Source organism: Chaetura pelagica, unplaced genomic scaffold (assembly GCF_000747805.2).
Source record: "Chaetura pelagica isolate M959 unplaced genomic scaffold, ChaPel_1.0 scaffold637, whole genome shotgun sequence".
In the NCBI taxonomy this organism is placed as follows: domain Eukaryota; kingdom Metazoa; phylum Chordata; class Aves; order Apodiformes; family Apodidae; genus Chaetura; species Chaetura pelagica.
The window spans coordinates 640347-661417 of record NW_009953950.1 but is presented as its reverse complement, the minus strand read 5'-3'; the positions used below and the strand labels follow the sequence as shown (position 1 = coordinate 661417).

Sequence of the window (21071 nt, the reverse complement as noted above, 5' to 3'; positions counted from 1 at the left end):
ACTCAGTTGCTGGTTTGGCTGGAAAATAAACTCAGCAAGTTTTCAGGAGGATTAGCATACTGATCTAGTCAGCTGCACAAGTGCTGCTGCTGATAGCTCTAAGGGTAACAAGAACACACAAGAGTGCCCATTTTTTTTAGTAAGCTTGTTAGGTAAAATTCACTGAGTGTAAACAGCTGCTGCTCTAGCATGGAGGAGCCAAGATTTTGTTTCTGAGCCCCAAGTGAAGCCTAGCCTGCAGAGAAGAGACCTTCAAAGTTACAAGTCACTGCAGGACTATTTTTTTTACCCCTTCAGTGCAGAAAGGCTACACTGCAATGTCTGTAGCAACAGGGAGATGCGAGCTCTCGGATTTGCCAAAATACCAGTGTAAGGTTCCCATGCAAAAGAATTCCTAGAGAGTTTGCAAACTGAAGGCTCTGTTGGACATGAACTAGTGGTGGAAAGAGAGCTGAAGCTGAATTTGTCTCAGATGTGTAGGAAGGAACAGCTTCTTATGCTTGGAGCCCAGCTCTAAAATACACATGAAACAGACAATAGCTGAGATAACTATAGCTCAAAATTGTAGCTAGTCCCTTTGAAGTGAAAGAGTTGTTGATTAAGATGTATAGGGAACTAAAAGTAGCAGCTGCTTGCCTGTGCCAACACAAACATTACTCAATAGAAGCTCAAAGCTGTAATTCTGAAAAAATCTTTTTATTCAAAATTAGTGAAAACACTGGAAAAATGTTACCCATTTGTCAGTGTGTCTGGGAAGCACAAAGTATATTATTGAAATTGTGTATGGTAGCTCCAACCTGTCGACAAGATGATTTTCAAGTCCCTGCCTTCCAGACCGTGTGAAGATGGCTGCACATACAAGAAGGCGAATTACAGCAGTCGCTCATAGAACAGGAGATAGGCTTGTGAGCTCAGCACTTTTGATGCAGATACAGCTTGTACATGGGTATCACTGATGTGGAACCACTGCCCTTTTACTAGTTCAGTTTCTAAAGCTGTAAAAGTAAGAATTGGGGAGTAAGAGTTATTAAGAATTAAAGCAAGCAATCCTGTTAGTTCTGCATAAGAAATATTTTGTGAAATGTTTGCAACTATTTACCTTGAGGAGTTTGTCCTCGAAGGACAAGATCAGAGAGATGGTTGTTCAGACTTCTCATTTTAGCATAAGCAGTGTAGTGCCCAGACCTCATTGTTCCACTGTGTTCAACAACTCCATAGAGAGAGTACAGTACTTTTGTATTCCCTTCAGCCACGTTCTATGAATGCCAAAGTTTAGATCTGTCAGTCAGATACTGGGTTTTAAACAAGGCTCGAATATAAACACTTAGACTTGTTTGCTGATGAAAAGGAAGCTTGTCATTAGAGCTTCATGCAAGCACCATGGCTGTGATCAGTAGAAGTACACTGACTCAAGCACAAATTGTACTTGCAAGTTACCCTGTATTATCACACATAATAACTGAAATTTTACAAGCATTCTACAAAGATTCTGCTAAGCACCTTAACTGTGAAAGCACATTAGAACACAGGAAAGGAGAATCTGAGCGTTTTCCCACTTACTTTACATTTAGCTGTACAGAAAGGAGCCAAGTCTATCACTTCTGGAAACTTGATATGCCTGTTAACCTTCCGTAGATTAAAGCCAGCCTTAGACAAAGTAGAGGAAAACCCCATAATGTTACATTTTAACATTTTTAAATCATGCTTAGTTACTAAATATTTCAAGGTTAAAGTTTCAACAAAACAAAATTAGTTTTACATTACACGAAAATGGGAAAAAGCAACATTGAGTGGATTGGGATTTTTCCTACAATGCCCATGGTTTTCTAGCACTGCCTCCTTTACCTGACATGCTGCACTGGAGCACAAGTTAACATGTCTCTTCAACTCACTCTTAAGGTTACTTAACGGTAACAGAAGTGAAAAAAAATATCAGTCCAATGTACTATGTAACTATAAGCAGATGTTTTGCTTCTCATCTACTGTAATATGCCTGAGGATCTAATTTTATATCATCAAAGCTAATAGAACTTCTACTCCCAGCTTACTTAAATAAACTTTCAGTATCAGACAGGAAGAACAAAAGGAAATTACCAATATTTCCTTAATTATGTTACAGTCTCTTGGAACAGCTTGCACATTTCCATTTTCACTGACATTGTTATTCATCTAGTTAAAATCACCTCCCTTTTTTTGACCAAAGCACTGAACAGTTTTAAATTTAAAAGAGGCTATACTGTCTCTCATCTTCCTTCCCTCTTTCTTGAAAAGCTAAAGCAAGCCCTATAACTAGGAATAAAAGTTGTTTATATACAAGACTTAAGTTGCATTGCTTTCCATCCTCCCCCCCCTTCCAAATCTACTGACCTATTATACTACATTCATCTAATAAGTGATCATATTCTATCTGTACTGAAATTTGAGAGTCCACGAACAAACTGCTCTAACAGGAAATACATAAAGCTAAGATACTGCTGAATACAGTAAGTGATACATATATAATATATTGCAAGTAAGCTCACAGAACAGTGCTTTCCAGATAACTACTGGAATATTATTTTGGAAAACGACATTTTAACTCCTCAAAGACCCACAAAAACCAACAGTGTGTATCAATGCCTTCCAAACCTTGGGAAAAAAATCCAAAATAAAACAAGCTTATAGGAATTGGAAATATGCTAACATTAGTTCTGAGTTAAGCTAGTACTACGTGCATAAATGCATATTAAACTGATACTATTTTTGCAATATCAGCCTGCTACTTACCTGCTGAAACCTCTTTAAATGAAGAGTTAAAATTGGAGGAGCAAGAGAGATTAACATCTGCTTTTTGGCATTAGTATAAACATATTTCTTTTCACCTGCAGAAAAGAAAAACTCAAATGATTAACATGCAAACAAATGTTACAGTGAGAATTTCTTTATTTTCACTATTTAGACTGTTATAATGTCATCTACTACAACAAAGAAACTGAACTGAACATGCCTCTCTTCAGTATCACTTTAAATTATGATCTGTACAACAGCTGCCATCTTGCAGATCTGGTATCACAACACTCACACCATGTCTGAGCAGTGTCAGCACAAGGAGGATGAATTCTTGCTTGTGTACAACTCTCATAATCAGAAATTGTATGCAGCTTTTATTGGCCTTTTCAGCAAATGCCAACATGATTTCCCTAAGAATGTCACAGAAAAATTTTTACATTTGAGAAAGGAAGTTATCTGCTAACAAGCTACTCCCTGCATTCATCCACATGATGATTTTTTACTGACAAGCCCTTTCCCTCCCCCCAAACCCACTCCTCTTTCCTCACTCTTTCATTCCTGCAGTATTCTGTATCCAAGCTTGTCAGCCTTCTATTCTGCTCAACTGAGAAATCACTTGTATTAATGTGTGAAAGATGTTCTCACAATCTACCCACTGAATACCTAGTTCAACTGATCCAAGTTAAAGTTATACCACTTAAGGGACATTCCTGCCCTTACCCACCCAAGAAGCAGATAGAGACACATTTAAAGGTTTTTTTTAAAAAGGTAATTTTGCATACTTTTTATGTTGTTCTTTGGTCCATAATGTCTTTGTGTACATACATCACAGAGTAGTTTATTGGTCTCAGTGAGTTTTTCATTACGGGTAAATTGATACAAACAGTGATGGATTGAACTTTCTTCTGGGTTCAGATCTTCCCTGTTTGCAAGAGTACAAAATGCTGTTTCTGGATCTTCAGTTGATACTTCACACATCTTGGTGGGAACACTTGGAAGGTCATCTAAGGTACTCGTATCAGATTCAGCATCGGCACCCACGTGTAGTTTTGAGAAGTCAGCAGCAAGCCCTTCCTCATCTTCATTTTCATCATCCTCATCTTTCAAAGATAGGTTGTCAAAGCCATTGACAAACTTTGTTGGAGAAACTAAGCTTTCCGTAGAGAGCTCCATGAGAGACTCATTTTCTACACACTCTTGCTCTGGCTTTCCTGTATTTTCATGCATACTCTGAACTTCTGTACTCTTTTCCTGTATATTCAAGTCTTTTTCAGTTAAGCAGTGATCTTTGCAATCATTTGATGATTCTTCTTGCTTCAGACCAGGAGTTCCAGAGTTAGTTTCTGACTCTGATTCCTGGTTATACTTGACATCTTCTTCTGACTGTTCAGGTGCACAGATATCTGTCAAGTGAAGAATCTTTCCTTGAAGCTTTTGCTGGCGGCGCTGGTTCTGCAAATTGAAATACATAATATACAAAAAAATTTTAAAAGGGAAGAAGTTTGAATCATATTTAGCATTTCTTACCATCTCTTCATCAAAATTTTTGTAGCTTTGCCATAGATAGAAGGGGCAGGAGGGAGAATAATCTATGATTTAACGATCAATGTGATCAATTCAACCAATACTGAATTTTTCCTCACTCAGGTATAGCTCCCACTGCTGCTCCTTGTCACACAGAACCTACAACACACAACTAATTATTCTCTTTTTATTTTCCAAATCTTTTCTTATTAATGTATTCTAAACTTAGTGAACATTATTGCAATTAATGACTGGAGAACAGCTGCCTGATACACAAAATAACACTACTTCAGGCAGGCAACACAAATTCCACACTCCTCTTGATACTGGCTTATTTCCTAGCACAGACAGAACATGTAACCTCTTAATAGTAAAGAGGCAGATACTTTTCAGCTGTGTGCTTGAGTAAGGAGAAATTCTAAGCTGTCTCTCCTTCTTCATCTAAACCCAGGAAGCAAAAATAATCTGTTTTACCAGAAGTTTCAAGTATGTCATTATGAAAAGTGAAACACTTATCAAAACCAACCTTGGCTTCCTTTTTGGCCTGTTTCTTTCTTTTTTTCAGAAGGTGCTTACTTGTACCAGGGGTCTCATCTCTCTGCTTAAGGTAACAGTCATTGTTTTTATCCTCTTCATCTTCAGATTCCTTTTCTTTGTTTTTTTTAACATTTCTCTCATTGGTAATTTTTACTTTCTACAAAAAGCAAAAGGCACCAAAAAAATCAAAGGAGAAGAACTGTTACTGTCCTGAATAACAAAATAGTACTTCAAGGAAAACTAGGGACAAGATGTTATCTACGTTTTCAGCTCAAGATACAGCATTTTAGTGCCTGTAACATATAATTCACTCATTTATGTCACCCTAACGTTTACAAAAGAGATGTTTCACTTGAGAGAGAGTCTATGTGAAACAATGACTTGCAGAATGAAAAAGTATGACAAATTATATAAAGGGCCACATTTTTAACCTGTAAAGGTGCAACACTACTTTTAGATAAAATCTCATTAATTACAAAGAGTAACATTTTATACAAGTGGAGACATTTTCAGTTGAACTGCCTGCCACAGAATTTGTTTGCTTCTGATAAAATTGAACTTGTTCATTGCAAAAGACATATGATCCCTTTGGCTGAGAGCATTTCATTTCAGTTATTGACTTGTTAGCTTTTGTGTGGGCAGTGATACATAACAAACCTGAAATATTACATATACAGATTATCAATATTAAATGTAAAGGAAATCAAGTATTTTGAGCATCTAGAGATTGATCAAATAAATAAATATTGATCAATTAAGTATACACATACTATCCTACTGATGTCTCTCAACTTTATTCAATACTTTGAATATTATGAGAAGTATTCTTGCACTTAGTGGATGAAAAAAGTAAAAAAATACAAGCATTCAAGCAACCACTAGGCAGCCATCACTGTCATGCAATTTAGGTCTGTTCTAATCTAGAGATTGATCAAATAAATAAATATTGATCAATTAAGTATACACATACTATCCTACTGATGTCTCTCAACTTTATTCAATACTTTGAATATTATGAGAAGTATTCTTGCACTTAGTGGATGAAAAAAGTAAAAAAATACAAGCATTCAAGCAACCACTAGGCAGCCATCACTGTCATGCAATTTAGGTCTGTTCTACACGAGTGAAGATGAATTGGGAAACACTGTTTGCAACTCAGTCTTCTAAAAAAGTGAGACAACATTGGAACATACTAGATTATTTCCTAAACCAGTATCTAAATCAGAAACATCAACTGACAAAAAAGCAAGATCACCAACAGACTATCAGTAATTTTCTGCAGACAATTTATGAGCCACAACTTAAAGGAATGAGTCTCATTAAAATCTTATTCTCCATCGCTTGCTTTCTGGCTTAGTTTTTCTTTGCTTGTATGAAAACACTTATGCATAAATTCATCCCCCAATGATTATATAATAAGTGTTTTCATACAAGCAAAGAAAAACTAAGCCAGAAAGCAAGCATGTGCAATTTCTTACCTGATCATCTAGTACAGGAAGCGACAAATCAAGGAAAGTCTCATGGACCAAGGATACCTTTAAATGAGTATTTAAGAATTCACTTTATTTTGTTTGGAAGTGGCTGGCTTGTCATCAACAGACTTATTTGTATGTAGCCTTGTCTGCATTCAAGGAATGTTTTCAGTTGTGCACACAAACGTAAAACACAGCTAATCTACCTTCACAAACAGCTATCCATGACCAAAATCTAGCATAATCATATTACCACAGAAATAAGCAAGAAATACTTTTACAAATTTCATTTTCTAGTGGCCTTGAATATGAGAACCCAACTTTAGGCCTATGAGATTGATACCTGCAATCTGTCATGACACTCATCTAGGCCCACTCACTAATACCCTTGTTTCTTTCTCGGGATGCATTATCCCAGTACTGCCTCCTTACTTAAAACTATTCTTCTGGCAATCCTGTGGTCATTCCAGTGTGGATGACCTAATCCTATGATGATAAAGGAAAAAGGCTCTGGCTGCATACTGCTGGTAGCAGAACAATTCATCCACTCTAGTTTGTGGCACTGGAAGGTGTTACCAGGAATCTGAGAATCAATTATTTTGGGAGAGGCAGCTTGCTGTTGCTGTCCTCTTTTTCTGGAATTCTGAAAGGGACTGAAAGATGAGCTTCGTAACACATAGGAAGAGAGATTTCAGCCAAACCATGCCTCTCTGAAAAGCATGCTGCTAGCCAGCTTTTAGAAGTGTTATCAACTGAAGCAAACCTCTCTAGTTCCACTTACTTCTACCTATACTTGGGGGTTTTCCTGCAGATTACATGGAATTATACTCTAGGCTATTCAAAACAGGTAGTTTACTTACGGTTCTGCATTCATCACACATAATTGTACTGGTTAATTCTCCACCAAAGATTCGATCTACAAAACTTTGTATTCCCTTTTCCTTTTCATATTCTGAGAATTTACAAAGCATACATGAAAATTAGTAATATTACATATAATAAATACACTGGCAGATAATTTGGTTGTAGCATACCAAATACAAAAAAAAAGTAAAATTAAGCAAGATGAACAACGGAACATGGTAGTCTGTTCCAGTTTTTTCTGGAAGCAGAACAAGACTAAATGAAGATTCTTTTGTATATCAAAGGGATGGGGGAGAAAACATTTGAAGATGACAGTTTGAGTGAACCAACGCCTATTTTTTCAGAAGTTCCATATCCCAGTAAGAGTTCCTGTTTTGTTGCAGGACTTAACTGTCTGAACTTAAATAACAAGTACCAAGTTTTGTCTCTATAGGTACCCTGTAAGCAAAGCCAATTTCCTCAAATTACATTTTCAGTGTAACACGTACTCTGAACTCAAACTTGCTCTTCATCTTCTAACCTAAGTGATGTGGAAAAGTTAAAATATTCTTCTGTTCAGTAGTTTGGGTTTGTTTGGTTTTTTTATACCACTGTTAAGTAATAACGAACTACTAGGATTGAATTACTACATTAACGTGCTAATATTTTAATTTCTTACATAATGTTGGAATGATTGAACACTATCAAACATATTTTAATGTACAATGACTTCAGATTCAACTCTCTCTTACTCTGTTAAGAAGTAAACACCACCACCATCAGTAACACATGTAAATAAAAAGACTAATATTATTGAGCCATATGTTCTAGATACACATGTATTTGAGACATGGCATAGTCATACAATTAAACATGTATCTCTTAGTTTATACTAAGTGTTACTTTCGGTACTTTGCTGAAACATTCCATTTACCGTTAATTTTCTTTTTAAGTTCTTCTTCATTTTGTTTGTTAGAGTCAGTCAAAGCCTTCAGTATTCCAACACTTACTCGCTGAAATTTTCAAAACAATACACACTGTAAAATTTCCTAAAATTATTCAATTAGATTTACAAAATGTTTAAGGTGGAGGAAAAATTTAATCTTCATCAATTAAGAAGATCAATACTAACAACACAACTGCCTGTAGAGACACAAAATACTTCCCACAGATATTTAAAAAAAAAACCCCAAACAACTGAGAAATAAGCTTGCAACCACAATTTTGCATTTAGTATGCAAAAAAAAAAAATTTAATCTTTTTTTTAGAAAATCAGTCTAGGATTAAATACTTCCCCATATTAAGACTGGAGGAAAAAAAAAAAAAAAGGAATTTCCACAAGTGAACTTTCAGGCATTTCAGAAATTAAGACAAGAGGACATTCTTTATGGTGATTATATATATATATTCCAAATCCACTATTGCTATAGAAGTTTTGCACAAGTCAATCTATTTCTGACGGATAATAGACATTTATGTTAAAAGTACTAAATCAACCAAAGACCTTTAGAATAAACAATATCAAACCTTTCAATTTTATTTTATTAGAAAAGCATAATCAGTACACAGCTTTCCAAAAATGGAGAAAATATCATCACCTTAGAAATCTGGGGTTTTTATTTGGGGGGGGAAAAAAAATAAATAAAAAATTGTGTCCGATTCTGGAGCCCCCAACACAGGAAGGCTGTTGGAGTGAGTCCAGAGGAGAGTCTCAAAGATGATCAGAGGGCTGGAGCACCTCTCCTATGAAGACAGGCTGAGGAAGTTGGGGTTGCTCAGCCTGAAGATGAGAAAGCTCCAGGGAGACCTTTCAGCAGCCTTCCAGTACTTGATGAGTATTACCGGAAAGCTAGGGAGGGACTTTTCACTAGAGAGAGCAATGAGAGGACAAGGGGGAATGGTTTCAAACTGGAAGAGGGGAGATTTACATTAGACATCAGGAAGAAATTCTTTATTGTGAGGGTGGTTGAGACACTGGCACAGGTTGGCCAGGGAAGTTGTGGATGGCCCCTCTCTGGAAGTGTTCAAGGCCAGGCTGAATGGCACTCTGAGCAACCTGGCCTAGTGGGAGGGGTCCTTGCCCATGGAGGGGAACTGGAACTACATGATCTTTAAGGTCCCTTCAACCCAAACCATTCTAAGATTCTATGAAATGTAAACAGTGTATACAATATATGTAAGAGATATAGGCCACAAACTTAATTTTTTAATAGTTTTGTTAAATGAAAATAGAAATACCCATGGTTGCTCCTTCAAAATCCCACTGCGCAAAGGCGGCACAGTCCTACAGCTGTGTTGCTAATCTGCTTTAAGTAAGTACTATGAGTAGCACAAATCACTCTACAGAGACAGATTTATCTCTGAATAAATGTTCTCTCTCTCCTGAGCAGGAGAAAAAGTCTTGGTATGGAATATGAAGAAGAAAGGTATGCACAGCTAGGAAATAAGGACTTACCTGGATTTCTTCTGCTCTCATTCCATCAAGTAAGTAACGAAGCAATTCATGACTGTCTTGCTGCTGATAACCTTTAAATCGTATTGCTCTGTTAAAAGGAACAGTTACTGCTGTGAAGTATAACCGAACTTAGAGATAGACAAAACAAAACCAATTCTATACCAGACATAAAAGGACAGTCTCAAGCACAATGCATATAAAAGCAGTAAGTGCCTACATATGGTATTTTCTAAAAATATGAAGCTTGCTAACCATAATGTCACTGAATGTTTTTTATTTTACTTACAGAGCCACAGAATCCATGGGGTTGGAAGGGACCTCGAAAGATCATCCAGTGCAATCCCCCTGCCAGAGCAGGGTCACCCAGAGCACATCACACAGGAACGTGTCCAGGTGGGTTTTGAATGTCTCCAGTGAAGGAGACTCCACAGCCTCTCTGGGCAGCCTGTTCCAGTGCTCTGTCACTCTCACAGTAAAAAAGTTTTTTCTGATATTTACATGGAACCTCCTATGCTCCAGTTTGCACCCACTGCATCTTGTCCTATCACTGGACGTCACTGAAAAAAGCCTGGCTCCATAGTCCTGACACTTTATTTAGATTTTGCTTTTCTTTCAAAACTTGCTAAGTATTAAATCAGTTGTATATGCTGTGATGTGAGCTCAAGAAAAGAAAGGCAGAAAACTGACCTTCTTTTTAAACAACTTTTTTTTTTTTTCATATTTACTATGACATGCAATTATACAGATACTCACTTTTTACAAACCTGAGCAAAAAGTTCCTTAGGAGTGACTACCCCTCTTTTTGTGTCTTGCATTTCCATCAGGAACTGATACATGGCTAATGTCAAAGGACCCGGCTGATCTAGTTTTATCAGTTGAGGTTCCTGTTTTAAACAAAAGCAACAAAGGAGTTTTGCCTTAATTTGGTGACAGATCCTTCTGGAGTGATTTTTTTCTGTATTTCCTTATCTAAACAATTCAGCTCCTGAAAACTTTATTATACAATAGAAAACACAAAACACCAAAATGGCAGAAAGTTAGCCTGACAAAAAACAATCAACATACAGTTTCTCATGAGGTGATACCAAAACACTAGGGCTAAGAATTATGAATTATTTATTGCCTAGTTGCAACTCTGGATTTCTTGCTTTAATTAAAAAAGCCACAGTTTTTAAAAATGCACAACCCTTTGCTCCCAGCCAAATTCCAAACTGTGACGATAAATGCATTATTCAACTTAATGCTGCAAACATCCTCTAGTTTCCTATTTTGAGTTTAGACAAGTGACACTATTGCAAAAGTTACAAATTTTCATCCTTTAAATAACTTAATCATCATGCATGTACTCTTTTGATGACAACTAATACTTAAGAGTACTGAATCACTGCTCTTTGACTGGAAGACCTCTGCTGAATTCAGAAGCAGCTCTGTGGAAGTCAATGGTAAAGTTCCCACTGATTTTAAATCTTTGTCTTGTTAGCATTTAACTGAAACAACTTTCAAAATCAAGAGATGAGTATTGCTTGTTCCTTCAACAGATTGGAAGGGTAGGAAGAAACACCATGGAAGTTGAAGCATACATACTGTGGATAACTCAGGTGACTCAATTTTAACTGATATGCCAGGCATTTTAGCTTCTTTAAGCAGTTCCCTCAGGACTGGAGTTTGTGATAAATTCTGTAGAACATAAAAGAAAGAAAAAAATTGTTAACTGGGGAACAAGAGCTAGAGCAGCTGAGTTCCACTGGTCATGGAATTTGTAACAACCAGATCAGCAGCAATTTATTTTTCCCCAAACACAGAACAAGAGTGCTAACTACAGCTCTGGAAATTCTATCAGTGTTTAAAGGTACATTCCATAAAGCTAAAGGGACTTCCAAGTGTGACCTCTATATATTACTTCAGATTGCAGAAACCCTAAAAGTACCATTCTTCTACAGATTGATCTTGTGACACTCTATTTACTAGTGTCTGTTTCTAAAATAAAAATGTAAATGCATATTTGCTTGGTTTAAGATGTTTTTAAAAAAATCAAACCATTTGCTAGAACCTGCAAGTTCAGTGGGAATTTTGAGTAAAGCTTCATTATCAAGAACCAAAGAGTACAAAATTACATGCTAGTTTCAATACACATAAAAGCAAGTTTATTCCATCCAAACACTTCTTAGCAAGCAAGACATTTAAGATGGCAAGGCAGTGTTGCTCAACCTGTTAATATTTACTTTCATTTGATTTCCTGTTGCTGAGAGAGACATTTTTGTTTCAGTACACACCCATGGCGACTGAGTATTAATCTCTTGCATTCCAAGATGTCAACAAGGGTCATGTGCCAGACAATTTTAATTTTTTTACTAAACTAGGAAGTTGGCATGCTTAATCTGTATCAGTGAAAGACACTGTCCTTCAAAGTCAGAGCAGTTTGTTATATCTTCCCTTAGAGCAAGTCTGAACCTGCAGCTCTATTTCTTCATATTTCTCCAGACCAACACACTATTTTTAGAATGAACCCATCATTCCTGGCAGATGAAAATCATATTCTAATTGTGTCATTGTACAATACTGGGAGTGGAGTTGCTGTGGGTTGGGTTTTTTTGCTTTTTTTCTCGTTATTAAAAAAAAAATTAAGACCAGCGATAATCACCATACCTGCATCACGGCATTAAAGAAACATGTATTTCCCAAGTTACTAAGTCCTTTTACAGTCACTTCCAAGTTATTACTTGAATGAGAATTCTCTTCTTTAAGGGAGATTTCTTTCTCTTGCTCATTTTTGCTGTTTTTTTCTACTTTTTTATTTTCAAGCCCTTTGTTCTCTTGTTGTTTTTCTGCTGAAACAAATTTTAAAACCACCACATATTAAGCCAGTAAAAGGGAATGGGCTAGGAAACAGTTATTGTAGGCAGCAGCAATCTACAATGTTTAAAACTTAAAGTCATGATAATTAATTCTGTAATTGTATAAATGTAACACTACTGGAGTTAAACCATCATGTTTTGCACATAGACTGCATGCTGAACATGCGATTATAGAGTTCTGAATGTACTGCAACTACCTACACTAAATGTACAGACCCAGCATGCAAATCCTTTTGTATACTCCTCCCACTGGGAAATACACCACAACAGCTGGAGACTAATCCATTCCAGCTGATACATTGACAAATACCTACAGATCCTTCAGATCTCAAGACAGACTGAGCAATATTGATGAATAAACACAGCACTTCTAAGTACTGGAAGTCAATTCTTTACTCACAGAATAACTGAATGTCACATTTTTTTAAAAAAGTCACAACAAAGTTGTATTTTTTCCTCCTGTTTCTGTATTTCTGGTCTGTAAAATGTTAGGGGACACCGAGAAAATCCTGGTCCAATTAAATCTGTAGGCTAGGATGTTGCTTATGCTATCAGAGTTTTGACAAAAATTAAAACTGGAATAAATTAGCTTCCCGATTTACCAGAGGGCGATTGAAAAGCTATCTGATTTAGTGTAGATTCTTGATGTACAGATCCATCTACTACATTTAAGGGAGTTTCTGATTTACCGCATATATACTAGAGTTACTTACCTGTACGTGATGAGCCAGTACAAACTTGTTTTCTAATATAATCCACAGTCTGACCCAATCGGGTTGAAGTATTATATGGGACTTCATTATCGCAGATGTAGCACCTGTCTCCGCCCCGCCCACCCACCCCCCCAAGAAAAACAATTAATCCTATTTTTTTCTATTGTTTAAAAATCCTAAACTATTTGCTCGTTTCGTGCAATTCATTACACACAGCTAATAAAATGACAAGATTTATTTTAAGACTTAGAAATCTTAGAGAAGTGTTTAATCTATTCCTGATCAAGAAAGCAGAAGTTTAAAAATTATCTTTACTACATTATTTCACTGACTGGAGGCTGCAATTTACAAATATAAATTAGAACGCTAAAAGGTGTGCTTAGGAACCTAGTCTGCAAGAAGAAGAAATGCAGGAAAAAAATTACCAAAATTAATAAACTAAGATATCAGGTCCCAAGGAAATTACTTATAAATGTTATGGCATGGAAAAATATTTGAAGTGTTCTAGCCAAGCAAGTACTTAATTATATTTGAACTGGAGAAGAAGTACGTCAGTATCCTCCATTAGTCCTGCCTGCTTTTATTTGCTTTTCCATTGCTGACATAAATCTGCCTCTATGAGCAAAGAAATGCGTGGTAAGGCCACTAATCTGTTTTAAAACAAGTTGTGAGAGAAGCTGCAGTGACAAAGGCTCAAGTAAGAGTAATATTCTACCATAACATACAGCAGAAGAGTTACATGTACCAATTTTATAGTTCTGGCCAATCAACTCTTTAAAGAGGTGACAAAAGGTACTGAAGAGAATGCAAATACTTCTGCACTTTGAAACATACCTATTACAGTTCTTAGGAACAAATGCATTTAGCCGTTTCAGAATTACTGTAAATCAGACTCTCTTTTCTGATATCAAAAGCAGCAGAAGTCTGCAGAGAAGTGCTTCTCTAAATCTCTAGCGTCTCTGGATTTAGCTGCAATTTTCACATTTATTCATGACTCCTTGAAAAAGTGGCTCAACTTTTGAAACCCTGACTGCCTATTTATTGTCTGCCTACTTCATTATAAAACAGGTATTCTCACTCCTCTAATAACAAACGATTGTTACTTCCATGGACAATTTTTACACATCATAACCCTTCATCCATCTAACATTTTTACAGGAAGCTTTCAAGGAGTCAAGGGATTAGAAAGGGATTTTTCAACAACGACTGACAAGTGAGAACAACAGTAAGTAGATCCAATTGGCAAGTCACATCAGTACTGAAAATACATAAAACAGCAATTGTTGTAATCCCAGAAGAGCAGAACTTAATTAATTACTAGAACTTTCCTCTTTCTCTCAATGTTCAAAACCTTTTCTCAATATTCAAAACCTTTTCTTTTAACCATTTACAGGTAATATTGAAGTTCAACTTCAACCACATATGTAGGCACACTATGGAGATTTGTACATTCATAGCATTAATAAATTGTGACCAAAAAGGCTTTTGCTTATATGTACTAGGCCCACTGTGAAATACATTCTTCATTGTAGGTTTGATTCATAACAGTAATTTATGCCCAGTATCAATCTCTGAATAATTTCTTGTGCAAGTTAGTACAACTAGGAAATTAGAGAAGCAAGCAAAACATTTTGCTTACACATCTTCCTCTCATTTAAATATCATTTGATTTTAAAACTATGTAAGTTTTGGAACAGAGAAAATAAAGGCCTTTAAAACCAGAATTTTAAAACATATTTAAATTCACAAAAATAAGCTCACTAGTTCATTAGTAATATATATGTTATTAATGTCCATTTCCATTCTGCAGTTCATTAAAAATACCGATTGCTGCGTATAAGAGTGCTAAATATAATAATGGATAGAGATAGTGTTCTATAAGATTAACATAATGACAAATAAGTTTTTAAAAGGTTCCAAAGCAAAATAGAAACTCTCTATGTAAGGCACAGTATTTCTGTATGGCACAGGTTGGGAAATTAAAGTTCCCCCTTACATAGTAATGTGCTACTCCTTTTAAGAATATTCCTCTCAGAATTCCTTTTAAGAGAGATGCTTTTTTTTTTAATTGACTGATCCAGTAGCATCTTGTATTTCTACAGCTGTGCTTCTAAAATATGTATGTAGTATTAAGAAGTCATATTTATTGGGAAAATGAAAGTAATTAAGTTTGTCACTAACTGTGCACTAAAAAAGTAGCTTCTCCCAAGGCCCAGAGTTAAGATTTAGAACTGCATAACAACATAAATTTCTATACATCAGTATTCTGACCACACAAAAGCAGTAAAATATGAAGTCAACAGCATTTACTAGATGGTCAATTCCTACCGTAATCATGAAAGTTTCCAGGTTATAAATTTTACAAGTAATATTTACTCAGCAAATCTCAAAGACTGCTGGGAACTTTGTGTGTGTAAATGCTCTGCAGATTTCTAGAGATAAGTCCTAGAACTCACAAAGAAAACACAAATTATATCCCAGCTTCTATCTAGCTATTTCTTATAACTGTTGCCTGACAAACTCACCACACACTCCAGTTGTCCAAACTGAGAACCAGACAATGGGGATCTGATCTCGGTGTTTCATAGTGCTTTAAAGCATGCTGTTCCTGAGAATTTCTGCCACAGCCCTATAATGTTAATAATGAGAAGTGTCACAAAATCCAAACATAAAGTCAGAGTATCAACAAAGTATTAACATTAAAATAGGTTATGTTAAACTAATTAGGATGAAGAGGTGGATCTCTAGTTCAAGATACTTATTTCTGCACAGAGAAAAGTAACATATGACATGCAGAGTAACTATAAAGCTGCTCGAGGACTGAACATCTAATTTACAAATTTCAGTTTCGACAGCTTGAAGAACAAAACATCACAAAACCAAAAACCTCTTCAGCATGCAGTTCGAAGTTTAATAAACTAATTATAGCATAAGATCTTACTGTAAAAATCACAAAATAGGATTATCAATAGAAAATTTTATTTTCTTAGCAAAATAATTGGGGGTTTCTAGGAAAATACGTCCTCAAGATGGTGTTTTAGCCTTAAGACTGCTATATGCTTTTGTGCCAAGCTTCTAAGTATTTCATTTGCAATTCAGAGCAGACATTTTTTTTAGCACACTGAAGTATATCAAACCATTTACGTAGCACCACCTTTAAAATAATAAAAAAAGAGATAATATAAGAGTTTGATTTGAAGCTCTCTTGTTCCTCTATATTAAGAGACACTGAAAGATATTAAGAGAAATAAACAGCAAAACAAGAGATACCCTATGGCCACATTTTAGACATAACCATATTGAGGGGCCTTCATCAGTCTCCTCCTCAGATTTCTCTTGTGTCTTATTGTCTGCCTTGCAGTCCTGACAAACATGCCATTCCACATTCAGCAGTGCCTTTTTCAGATGACCTTGTTCCAATCCTTTACGAATATGCTTGCACACAGGTTCTACAAAATAAAAAGCACATGAAGAAGATAGATATCGTAACAAATGCGGATGTCTCTAGGTTTTAAACAGGCAGCAATCCAGAAGCTAGGATAGCTTTTCTAGAGCCAAAAAACATCAGCAGTTTAGCAGATGTACCAGAAAGAAACTCTTTGTTACCCCCACTCACAATCTGGAGATATTGTTGCTGCATCCTGAACTACTATATTACTAAAAAAAATTTCAAAAACAGCACTCAAATCTACACCTAGTCAGAGAAATTGAAAAAACCTTTGGATACAAACCTACCTACTGTGCCAGGCTGTGGGCTTCTACTATTGTGGCGTTACGATTCCCACACCTCCCAGGGAGCAGCCACAGCCCACTGCCACGTTTCCCAGTCACCAAGGCAGCACCTGGCTGGCCTATAAAAGTGGAGATCATGGAGGTTACGCTTCCAGCTGAGCTGCCTCACTGGAATTATACATTGAACTATGGTAAAAAAAGAATGTCAGACATCCTACCTATACTGTTATGCCTTCACACTACAACACTACACCCTAATTGGAGCTGCATCTTCTGGGCATGGTGTGAACTCTTACTTATTTAACCAAACTCTGCTAAGTGGTTATGCTGAGAGCAGGCATCTGAAGAATTAAACTCCTGATAGTAGAGATCTTATTTATTTTCTGTTCAATTTTTAAGGTTGCTGGTTATACTGTCACTTGAGTGAAGATGCCTGTAAGCTTAAATCACACGGAGAGAAACTGCAATTGACAGACAACGCATATGCAAACTGTTTTAAATTCTTCCATATAAAAAACGAGGAACGTAATTTTTTTCTTCCTTTTTCACACATAGGTTTCTAAAACATTTAGCATGATTAGCCTAGAATTCTTCATTATTTGCAGTTACAAATGTCTATGTCTGCAAACACAGGGTCAAAAATCTGACAGTAAAAATAGTTACCTTAAAAGTTAAAATAGCACAAAGTAAACAAATCAATGCTAGAAGAAAAATGTTGTATGTACTTGGTATGTTAAAAAAATTAATCGCAATTTTGTGCAACTGTTGAGAACATAGCTATTGACATAATTCAACTCTTGTAAGTCCTTTGCTACAGATGTATTTTGTTATTATTGCTATTTTGACTATAACAGCTCTTAATCTACCTTTGTGGAGGATAAGGTTACAGCTTCAAGATAGCAAACTTTCCTTGGCATAAGCTGAAACTGGTGAAAAGTTTCATACCTACAATTCTGTTTCTGTCTGAGATTATAGGATTTTACCACAGTACAAATGCTAGCCAATAAGAGCCAAATACAGACATTCAGATGCATTCTTCAAGCCTTTTTAAAAGGCACAGGCTTCACCTACAACTTCAATACTGTGTTTTTTTAGACAAACCTCTTGTATATTGGTCCCTACTGTACAGCAGAATTATTCACAATTACTAGTCTTAGCTTACATTTGTAGCTTTATGGGACTTCGTCAGAGAAAGCTAGCCTACTTTTAGCCAAAGAAGTGAGATGCTATCAGCAACTGTACCGTAACTAATTTTCTTGCCAGAGAAAAATAAGAAATGGACATAGCAGACATTGATCTTGACTCTAGGGAAGAAAAAAAACCCAAAAGCTAATAACCTGTAAGCACAGGCTTCACCTACAACTTCAATACTGTGTTTTTTTAGACAAACCTCTTGTATATTGGTCCCTACTGTACAGTAGAATTATTCACAATTACTAGTCTTAGCTTACATTTGTAGCTTTATGGGACTTCGTCAGAGAAAGCTAGCCTACTTTTAGCCAAAGAAGTGAGATGCTATCAGCAACTGTACCGTAACTAATTTTCTTGCCAGAGAAAAATAAGAAATGGACATAGCAGACATTGATCTTGACTCTAGGGAAGAAAAAAACCCAAAAGCTAATAACCTGTAAGAGACAGAAGCTACCACAAGATCAGGGCAATCAGGAAATTGAAATAGAGTAGACTTGGAATTTAAAACAAACAGGCCATCATGCTAAGCCTCTTGGCCACAACTTTAAGTGCTCTCTCTTGCAGCTAAATTAGCATGGCTCAACTTGTTTCCCAAGCTGGGATCAACAAAATGATGGGCAAGACACAATCTGTGACATGGCAAACAAGGTGGTGGAATAGAATGCTACACAGCAGAAGCAAAAACAAGAGCTAGCATAACCAGGATAAACAAGATAACAAATAAAATTTCAGTACAGGGGTGCAATCCAGTACAGCTAGAGGGGTAACATTAAGAATTCAGGACTTTCTCTGAAGGAACTGAAGGTGAGGAAGAGAAAAGTTTTAATCAAAAAGCACTATGACCAGAGAGCTGAGACGCTCAGGGCCAGTACTATGTTAGCTGTTAAAGACAAATGGTTTCACAGAAATATTGTAATTAAAAAAATAAATAAATTATGAAGTGAAAATCTCCTGCAACAAAATCTTCATCAGGGAAATGCTATTTAACCCATCAGGACAAGCTTAGCAGCTGACTCTACAAACACTTCAGATTCTAAGGAACCTTATACGATTCAATACAATCTGTGTACCAGTAAAGAGCTGTGTGTCTGTTTCTTGAAAAATAAATTTTAAAAAATCCTAGTTTTCAAGACACAATTATTATTTTCAATTATAATTAGAAAGTAGCAAAACTAATGTTTCTTGGTACACTTGAGTTTCAACTACAGAAACTCACACTTTGTAAATGAGACTTCAAAGCCAGTGACTAGTGTAAAGGACTTGTAACACTCATGAGTTTTCAAGTCCTCTTTGAAATTAAAGAAAACATTAGGACCACAGATGTCCCTGAGAAAACATACCCAGCGCATCCAGAGATTCATCAGACTGTGGAGTTTTGCTTTTGATGCGTTTCTTTCCCATATTTGTAGTCTGCAATTTTTCTTACATGGAACAGTGACCTAGCAAAGAAAAATAGTGAATTAGAAAGTAGGTTTTGGTTTTACTTGTTCATTGCTAAACAAGAAATTATTTATATAGCCAAGATGTCCTTTAAGGTGAAATAACTTGTAATTTCACATTTTTAAAAGAAACTAAATAAATTTATACTGTACCATGAAACTGCTGTAACTGTTGTAGAGACAAAATCACTGTGTGAACTATAAATACTAAATTATTTAAAACCTTGAGTCAAAAGCACTGCACAAAAGAACAAGATGGGAAAGTATAAAAAAATCCTGTAAACCTTCAGGACTTGTACTTGAACTAATAACACCAGGATTTTAGGAAGAAAAAAAAAATAAAGAGTTTGTCACAATTAAACATTGAAGTTTTTTGCAATTACAATTTTTCAGGTTTTTTTCCTACAAATTCCTTGTATCTTTGATGAAACCTGACACTTGCAATGTGTTTACAAATACACAGACAATGGGAGTTCAAATTTTTCAGTTTCTTCCCTGGGGGAGATTTATTGTCACCTTCCGAACATCCCAAGCAAATAATTCAGATGGGGTCTGCTATTTGCTATGTCTGTAAACCCTTCTAGACAGAAGTAATCTGCCACTACAGAATCTGAAGCCAAGTGCTTGCCATCCAAAAGACAGCTACTGCACATACAGAGGGACATTCTGAAGTCCTAGTCTGTAGGCCCTGTAAAGCCCTGTGCCTTATCTCACAAAAGATCATGTAAACTTAAAAATCAACGTATGCTAAGACAACAAAAACGTGCAAGCTGAAAGGGTTCAAAGCCAAGTGTCTGCAGTCTTATGCCACCTTTGCAGGCCGCCCCAATGCTGCTGCACGCCCTTCATGTAAATCTGTTGGCACACCACTAAACCTGACCTGTAACACCCATCTTTTCTAACCCATACCTGCTCTTGTACTCAGCAGCACGGCAGCCACAGAGAACAGCTGCCAGCTTGGAGCTGTCACAGCTGAAAAATGAAGCCAGCCAGAGAACCAGAGAGAAAACCAGCTGGGAAGCATTCAGAGGTGGAACCCACAGAGGACTTCTTAAATGAAGAACCTTTTTGAAGCACGCTGTTAGGGCCCAGGTGTTACCTGGGAAGCTGGAACTCCACCAAGAGTGAAATTATCCCCTTCTACAACTTAGCATTCAAATCTTTCAGGAAAAGAAGTGACATCTCATCCAACAAACTCCCTCTGCAGCGTTTTATTTTTGTTTCAGCAAAAAGCCACAATGCTTGATGGTACAAACGCGGCTCTAAAACCTTAAAATCCTGCCCCAACTGGTCCTGCTCTGGCTAGGACAGCACGGCCACGCGTGGCTGCTGCCTTAACCCACGCGGTTGGCTGGACAGACTTGTCCGACGGGCTCCTCACGGAGCGGCTTCACACGGCGCTAAAGCAACGACACGACCGTTTGATCGAATATTTTGTTCACCCATAAAGCAAGGCTGCTTGCAAAGGACCGCAGGCGCCCCTGGGTCGGACGCAGACCCGGCAGAAACGCCCACAGAGCCACCACCGCGAACCCTCCGGG

At 36.6% G+C, this 21071-nt stretch overlaps 1 protein-coding gene across 2 annotated transcripts; it reads right to left on the bottom strand.

The window, feature by feature from the left end:
* Positions 1-870: 870 nt before the first annotated feature.
* USP16 (ubiquitin specific peptidase 16) lies at positions 871-19492 on the bottom strand. 2 transcript variants are annotated; one of them, XM_010001813.1, is made up of 17 exons: positions 19432-19492; positions 16439-16617; positions 15694-15797; positions 13169-13272; positions 12247-12428; positions 11185-11277; positions 10354-10484; positions 9601-9688; positions 8080-8158; positions 7163-7254; positions 6309-6365; positions 4820-4987; positions 3552-4221; positions 2767-2861; positions 1561-1647; positions 1100-1256; positions 871-995 (listed from the first exon to the last, which is right to left on the bottom strand). In XM_010001813.1, the coding sequence occupies exons 1-17, from the start codon at positions 19490-19492 to the stop codon at positions 871-873; spliced, it is 2472 nt and encodes an 823-aa protein (XP_010000115.1). The 2 variants fall into 2 exon arrangements, with proteins under 2 accessions (XP_010000115.1, XP_010000116.1); XM_010001814.1 differs by having other exon boundaries at positions 12247-12425.
* Positions 19493-21071: the final 1579 nt, after the last annotated feature.